The 8,970-nt window shown below is 28.0% G+C and overlaps 1 protein-coding gene across 1 annotated transcript in view; it reads right to left on the bottom strand.

Moving 5' to 3' along the window:
- Positions 1-7,915, bottom strand: part of LOC111619325 (gastrin/cholecystokinin type B receptor-like) — a 19,199-nt gene extending 11,284 nt beyond the window's left edge. The window contains exon 1 of the mRNA XM_023361029.1: positions 7,786-7,915. Coding sequence (XP_023216797.1) covers positions 7,786-7,915 — 130 coding nt within the window. The remainder of the gene's footprint in view (positions 1-7,785) is intronic.
- Between the last annotated feature and the right edge of the window lie 1,055 nt (positions 7,916-8,970).

The following is an 8,970-nucleotide window of genomic DNA, read 5'->3' as shown; positions in this document are numbered from 1 at the left end:
TTATTATTATTATTATTATTTTAATTTATTAATTGCTCGGCATTTTAACAAACATCCGAAAATAACTATTATATAACGTAATAATATTCAGTGAAATTCTATTATTACGTGACAATCACGTGTATTTTACAATTATTACGTACTGTGACGTATTAACAGTAAAACAATATATAAATTTTAGAAATTGATTTTAAACTGTGGTGTAATTATTGTGTAATTATCATTGTTTAATTTAACCATTGTTAAATAACAATGACGTAATAATGAAGATTAAAAACGTCGATTTCAATGTTACGCTATTACTATCTAACAACCATTGTTTAATTTAATTATTATTACGTCATGTGACGTAACAATTCGCTAGGAACTACCGGTAAGTAGCTGTTTATAATTGACGTCCACACTAGAAGGGAGGGAGGGTTATGACGGACAACAGGGGAAGGGGTTGAGCTACAGTGGATGTCCATTTATTTCATTACATTATATATAATTATATATATATATAAGGTTAAATTACATGTTTAAAATCAATTAAATTATTAAGAAATTCAAGAACGACGACCCAACAGTAGTGGGGTGGATAAAACCTCTAAATACTGGTAGTTGGTCATGGGTTCGCGCCTGCCCAACGAGCCGGTCACATGGAGTTTTCCGGGTTATTTTCATATTTGTAATACTTAAATAGGGCAATTTCTGATAGAATATCCTCCCAGGAGACAGATCATCCATGTGTGACGTTGCTGTACACAAACAAATACAAGAATAACACTGACAAAATTCTACATAAAGCAATTTATAAGCAATATCCCAATATTTAAATAAAATTTAATTCGAAGAAAATGCCTATAATATAATTAATCAAAAGGTAATAAAGAAAAGGTAAAGGTCACCAAGTCAACATGATTGAATGAATTCCAAATGAGACCTTCGCCTCCAATTTGTATAAACTGAGTGTCAATCGATTGGATTTCTGCGTAACGGAATTAATTTTTAAGATAAAATTGTTCTAATTTTCAGTTTTAAAATTAAGTTTAATTGTTAGTGAAGTTTGTTAATTTTGCTAAAAGTTTTTGAATGTTCTCTGAAAGGTTTAAGTAATTAAACTGCACTAATTTATTCAAAATTGGTCCAGATTACGTTGCAAATGTCTACGTTTTACCCGAATATTTTCTATTTAGTAATAATGAATTGCGCTTAATATTCGTAACATTATTTATAGTCATAATTAGGAAGTTTCGCTATTAAACTTACTTTAACTTATGAACTTATATGAATAAATAATAGCATTACACATTAGTAAGTTAAACAAGTTTGAAAACTTGAAATTTTCTTTCTTTTTTCGTGAAAAATGTTTAAAAACTAACTTCCAAAATGTTTAAAACGTTTAATTCTAGAAATTTGACGGTACATGCACGATTATTTTATTTTATTTTTATAATAAATCTCATATTAAAATTTCTCCCTATTGGCCGAGTGGATAAGATCACTGAACACTGGTCGTGGGTTCGAATCTCCCCAACCGGCTGGCCGCGTGAAGTTTTCCAGGTTTTATTTAAGTTTTTAACTCCTAAATAGGATTAGTTTATTATAGAAAGTCTTTTTAGAAAGCAGTCTCTCGAAGTGTTGCTATAAACACGCCCTCAAAAGACAAAAGTATTATAAATAGACAAGTGACTCCGCTTATATCTCCTCACCCCTTCGACCTTTAACTACCAAAATTTAATGCCATCAATGTATCTAATACAAAAATCTCCCTGCAAAATTTCAGAAATTTTCGACAAAAAGTACAAGAGTTATTAAGCTTCAAAGAGAGTGAACAAAATCGTGCACTTCCCCACACTAATATCCATACATATAGAAAAAACTCCAAATATTTTGAATTTCTCGATGTTTCAAGATTCCCTAAGAGTCCAAAAATGTAAAAATTTGGGGTAATCATTTTTCGACCTATCGTCATACCTTCCCTCTGGTATATGTAACAGGCTAACAGCCCAGAAGTAAAACTTATAGTAAAAAATATTATTTTAAATAATTATATTAACAATAAAAGAACGTTTAGAAAGCAAGGAAACATAACAATAAACTTAAATGAACAATAAAAATAAAATAAACAGAGAAATGAGTACAATAATTGTTCATCAAAACAATACTTCACTGTAATAGAAAATAAACTGTTGTAATTATTCTGAAAACTCATTTAAAAGTGAATTAAATTTCCTAAATACATAAATTTCCCTTTGAGAATAAACTCGTGGCATTTAATTAAAGGCATTTATAAAATTTAAGAAATTTAAAATAAAAATGTATTATTATTATGCTGGGTTTTGTGAGTTATATTCGGTTGACACCGGTGGCTGTGTACCATGCTGGATCAGAGTCAAGGTATATTGATTTTGGTAAAATTATTAAAAATTGTAATAAATTTATTTATTTATAAACTCATTTATTGCAAATTTTTGAAAATTTTGCTATTAATTAATAAGAAAAAAATTATAGAAAATTAATGTTTATATTTTCTTGAAGAAATTTAGAAATAAATAATCCATTAACATCATTTTAAGTAAATTAGTTATATGATTAATTGAATTTTAAAACATTTTAAATTTATTATAAGTTTATCCTCTAGAAATAAACAAAATTAATCATAATATTAAAGAAAAATTTGAAATTTATTATCAGAAGGAAAATAAAATAATGGATCTATGATACACATGTAAAATATAATATTTATTAAATTATCTTTTTATTTTATTAAATTATTACTTAATAAACAATAGAGAATATAAAACAATATTAAATATTATAATAAACATAGGCAGTCCTCTGCTAAACATATAAGATATACAGATTTAAAACATTGTTAATGATTATTGGTTAGAAAATAAAGTGGGCGGAGATATGCAAATTATTTGTGTTTCTTAACAAATTATGCTTAAGAAACGAGTTTCCAACCAATTTTGAGATTTCTTTTTAATTTTTTATGTAAAATATCTTTAATATTTGGCAGAGGACCACCGATGGTTGTAATATCATTAATTCTATTTCATTTAGCATTTTCCAAGCTTGTAATATATACAGTATTAGCGGTTTATCTTGTTTATATAGAGCAGTTATTATAGATTGTAATTACAATATAGAATCACAAAGTTTAATAATTAATGATAATTATACTTGCTTTATCATTTATAATTAGAAATCCCAAAGTATCGGGTAATTAACTTTGAATCAATAACTTTTAAACATCAAATAATGCGCGATATATGTACAAGTAATCTAGAAACACCTAGAAAATTTATAAAATGAAGGATAAATTGCATATATTTATTAAATACATTTAAATATATATATTTTTGAAGCTTTATTTTTTTCAATGAGGAATATATAGCATAAGTATTCAATCTATTTCTCGTTTTTCTAGTGCATGCTTATGTAGAAGAGCCCATCAATGGCCGAGTAGATAAAACCGTTAAAAACTGGTGGATTCACGCCTCGCCAAAGGGGTGGCCACGTAGTTTCCCGGTTTTCTTTACGTTTATAATTCCTAAATAGGGGCCCTAAACAGAAAGGCCTTCCAGGAAGCACCCATCTCGGCAGATCGCCCATGTGCAAACCATTGATTAAATATTCTTTTTTCCATATGTTGTTAAATTCTTTTTCTTTCTTTCCTTTTGTTCTGTAGCGTCCAGGAATGATCTCCTTCTAATTCGAACTGTTTAAGGCCATGCCTCTGAGTTCGAATTATTGAGAATCCACTGTATATATATGTGTATTGTTCATTATTTGCCCATATATTCCGTTATCTTATCCCATCAATCCAATCTAATCTATATACACCTCGTTCTTTATTTCACTCGAGATAAATTTAAGTATTGACTTTGATCTTCAATACAATTGTATACTTTAAGTACTAGTTATGAAATTCCATTGCATCTATGCATTAAATTTTTAACGATATAGCAATTATAAACAATAAGCAACACGTGAAAGTTTTATTTAACAATATTAAATTTAAAATAATATCCTTTTCATTGCTTAAAACAAAATATCAAACGCATCCACTTCATTCCTTATCAAAACAAGAGAATAGCCTACTTCTTCGAATTCATGAAGATGCAACATGGATTATAAAAACGCTCGAACTATATAAATAAATCACTTCTAAAACCTGATAAATTTTGAATCTATAATGAAGGATGTATAACGAATCTCCAAGACCAAAGACCTCTTAACACGTGTCCTCTATGAGCGACCATTACTTCAAACTTCAACACGTTGTTTTTCTTTTTATTCTTCAGAAAAATGAGGAAAATACAAGGTTGATAATATGTAATGTTCCCGAAAGAAAAAATATTGTAAATTTTTAACAGTTTGTTAGAAAAAACTTGCGTTTGAGAGTTTGATAGAGGGATAGTTGGCAGTGAACAAGTGTATAATGACCTCAAACAAGTATTTGGTTCTACATTGATTGCTCAGGATGAATCAGAAAAAACTGAAACTCCACATTGCAAAATCTATGGATTAAAATTGGGTCTATAGGGATCTAATCGTCCCTATAGTTTCCATTTAAATCCCTAGATTTTGCAATATGGGGGCAACTAAAGATAAAGTTTATGTGTCTCCTTCCAAATGAAAGGAACTTCACTGACCAATTTTATGAACGCCTGCAGAATTTGATTATATCTGAAAGCAAACATTTTAAAAAATGTATTTTATAGTCTATTTACTACTTAATTAATTGTATTTGATTTGAGTTAAATTGTATTTATACATTTTGAATAATTTATTTCTTTTGCAAGACATATTTACCTCACTCTGTATAGAGACTCCGCAAACAAGTGACTTTAAGATTATTATAATGATATATTTTTTGGAACCGAATAACTCCATTTAATTCATTAAAATATAAAATAATGTCAGAGGAATGTTTAATTAAATATCTGATATTTTATTATCTGCATCAGTTGAAAAAGAAAATTCTTATCTTTCGCTTGCATAACGTCTGCATAAACATCGAATGGATATATCTTCAGATTACTTCTTCTTAGTGTAAATTCATAAATTTCGTTTTAAAATAGCACGATATCATTTCACTTTCTTTACGAGACTAGAATGATTCATTAGCATCTATTTTAGATGTCCTTCAAAATTAAAGTAAGAAAAAAGTAATAAGAATATCTTGAATTAAAAGAAAAAAATCACGTTAGGTTGTGCAAGAATCTGTAAAAGAATAGACTTGCCAGGCCTTATATAAGGCAGTGATTCCCATTCTGGATGCCCCTTGAGAGTGGCAGAAGACTCAAGGGAGTACTGGAAGACAAGGGGTTGTTGGGGGTTGAAAGACAAGGAGGAGAAGAATTCATTTAAAAAAAGCTATATATATATGAAATATATTCACTAAAACGGGGTATTAGTCCAAAAAGTTTGGAAACTTTGGTATAAAATCCGTTATCACACCATCTTTCACATTGTACGAGAGAATAAAGCGACACAACACGTGCGATCTGCCAATGGAAGGTGACACGTGATTTAGGTGTTAGACACGTGGCATCTCCATTTTCTTCACGTGTCTAACACCTATTAAACTGTTAAACACGTGAATAAAATCCGAAAAACTCCACATGGTCAGCTTGTTGGTAGGTAACTAGTTCTAGATTTCGAGTAGTATACCAAGATAAGATTACATTTGCGCGTGTCTACGGGTCTAAAAAATGGCAAAAACTTCCGCCTATAACTGAGAAAATATCTCTAGAAAACAAATTTAATTTAATAAGAGTTATAAGTTTGGATTATTTCACTCTCTAAATAATTTAATTAATTGAACTTAAATTAAATATATAACTAGAATATTTTAAAAATAATTATACAATTTTTAATTGATTAAAATTACTTGAAAGAATTATTAATAAATTATTATACGATGAATAAATAAATTCTTTATTTCCTCATAGAGTAAATTAATTATAAATAACATAAAATCGATTCATATAACAAAGCATAGATTAAATTATAATTTTCTATTGTTACATACAAAACCGATTCAGACTTGTTGTCCTAGGTTACAATAACGAAGAGGTCTTTCCTCCTTCATAAAATAATAACGCCCAATATATATATATATAAGGTCTTTGAAAATAAAACGATACCCTCCTTAACCCGAGGCCCTAAGCTATAATTTATTTATTTTACACTGCTCTATGTACAGAGAAAATATCTAAGATAAAAACATATAAATTTGTTTATTGTTTGGACAAATTAATTATACTAGTTTAGGAAGGAAAAAATAAATAAATAAACCAATTTAAGTTAAATTTTCTAATAAACATTCCTAGTTTTCTGCAGTAATTATGTTTGAATCTTTATTTAGAAAGGAATTTTAAGAAAAACTGTGTGATAATTAATAACGAATATATTTTAAATTAATTTATTAACAGTTAGAAATGTTAATAATGTAGTATTTTCTTTATTATAAATATAATACTAGACACGAGCTTTCGAACAATGGCGAATATTTCCAGTTGTACAGCTTTAAATCTAAGAAGACTATCAATAGGCGAGTGGATGAAACCACTACACGTGGGTTCGCACCTGACTAAGAGCTAGTCACGTGGAGTTTAACGGGTTTTCTTCACGTGTCTAATACATCAATAGGCAGTTTTTCTATAGAAAATCCTCTCGAGAGGCAAACCCCCTTGGTAGATCGTCGTCGTGTTGCTTTGCTTTATCCAATACAATAATCAAATTTAAGAAGCATCCCTTATTTCGGTTTGGAAATTCATTTTAGATTCGAAGCAATGCGGTATTATATACGTTTATAAATATTCAACACAATAAAAATTTCATATCGGAGCTGAAGAAATAGTTTTTTCTTCGATACTTCTGCTGAATTTATTGTTTTTTTTTTATTTTAAAGTTTAAATTTGACTTTTTTTTTAGGTCAGCTGTATACAAAATTACGTTATAAAAGCAAACAAGGATCCATATCTATTTTTCTGTTATGTTCGTATAAAAGAGCCATGCAGTTTCTGAATAAAAGATTGTACGATTTCTTCTCGTTTATTGTTCATTCTTCATTCTTCTCCCTCTCAGCCAAGCATGGAATACTTTATCTAGTTTGAGGAATGAATAGAGAATTTATTTATTTTCTTTAAGTAAATTTCTTCTGTATAATTATTGCTTCTTTTAAAATAATGAAATACACAGAAGATTTTTTTCAAGTGTAATAATAAATAAAAAAGTTTCTGTTGTGCTGTTGCAGTTATCACTTAATTCGACATTCTGTGTAGTGATTCTAATGCATTGTTTATGAACTTTCAGATAAAATGTTGTTTAATTAAATTATAAAAACTTTTTAAGTAGATAAATAATATTAAAAAACAAGAGAATAACTTAATATAAGAAATATCGAGTACATAACATAAACCAGATGAAGCGACTATCTTCGGAGAAGAGGGATAATGGTGAGAAAATTAATACAAACGGGATATTTAAACAGTATTAAATCAAATAAAATAGCTTATAAAAGCATAAGACGATATATGAAATAAATCTTCAAACTACACAGGTTATTATTGTATGATAATGGTTGAAAATATAAACAGAGAACGATACAAAATTTACATCTTTATTTCTTCAACTAGTATTGACTAATATAATAATTAAAATCTATTAAATATCAATAGTATGAATTAAGCAAATACTGGAGGAGATCAGAAAGACTCTCTTCTATTTGCTCCTTCATTTGATCTTTCTCCATTTAATTCTTTTCCATTTGACCCTTCATTTCACCCTTCCCCATTTGACCCTCCTCTATTTGCATCTTCTCGATTAGACCTTGTTTTATTTGATCCTCCTTCATTTCAGCTTGCTTCATTTGACCCTTGTTTATTTGACCCTCTTCTACTCGACCCTTTTCCATTTTACCTTTAATTTTACTCTCTTCCATTAGAGAAGTCCTCAAAACTTAGACTTTCATGCATAAAAAACGATATCAAAAATAGTATAAAGTTTCTTTTAATAAGTGATAAAAAAGATTTTCCATTAATATGTAATTAATTTTGTTTAAATCCTTTACTTCTTTAGCTATTATTTACTAGAATTTAACTAATGAAAAGAAAAAAAAAAAACATAATTTACGAGCATCTTCTTAACAATTTTTAAATCAAAGAAATTAAATTTTGAATGATAATAAATTTACAGTAGATAATAGGAAAACAAATTTACAATCCATTTAAATATAATATTTTCTTATCGATTAACCAAGCGTAAGTAAATAGAGAAAGAATTTTACTATTATCGATCGTTTCTTTCAGGATTTATAGAGAAATAACTTACTGTTATTACCAGAATGTAAGCGAAACATGCAGATTTTTATAAGCTTTACCTCCATTCATAAACATTTTTGTTTTCTTTTTTTTTCTCTCTCATAAAATATAAGATTTGTTATCTTAGTTTTCAAGTAGACTGTCATTTCTTATATCATACTTATCCTATATTCCTATAGGATTACTATAATATAATAAAATTCCATAAAAATTTATTAGAGAATGTTAAATATTTCACACGATAGATGAGTCATACGAAGTTCTTTATGATGCATCACTTATTCTTAGTAAAGGATACATCGTATGCTTCGAATTTAAGGCGCACCCTCATCTTTAGAAAAGGGAATTTTAGGGAAAAATGAAGGTTAGTTAGACATAAATATGGCTTAAAATAATTTTAAAATATAACAATTTAAATTTAGAAAAATGTGTTATATTCAAAATAATGTAGCAAATAAATTAAATTATTAAAAAAATATATATACAGTAGATCCCCCTATAAGACGGTAGATACGTTCCGTTCTTTATGAATCAATTTTGTAGGAATCATAGTTTACGGACTACGGCTGTTTGAAAGGTTTTCTTTCATAAAATTAATCGATTCTAGACTAATTCGACTCAACATTTCCAAAATACGTATATTTTTTTG

Source organism: Centruroides sculpturatus, unplaced genomic scaffold, assembly GCF_000671375.1.
Source record: "Centruroides sculpturatus isolate CEXI.00-Female unplaced genomic scaffold, Cexi_2.0 scaffold224, whole genome shotgun sequence".
NCBI classification, from domain to species: Eukaryota; Metazoa; Arthropoda; class Arachnida; order Scorpiones; family Buthidae; genus Centruroides; species Centruroides sculpturatus.
The sequence above is the reverse complement of the archived record's forward strand: the minus strand, read 5'-3'. Positions and strand labels throughout refer to the sequence as shown.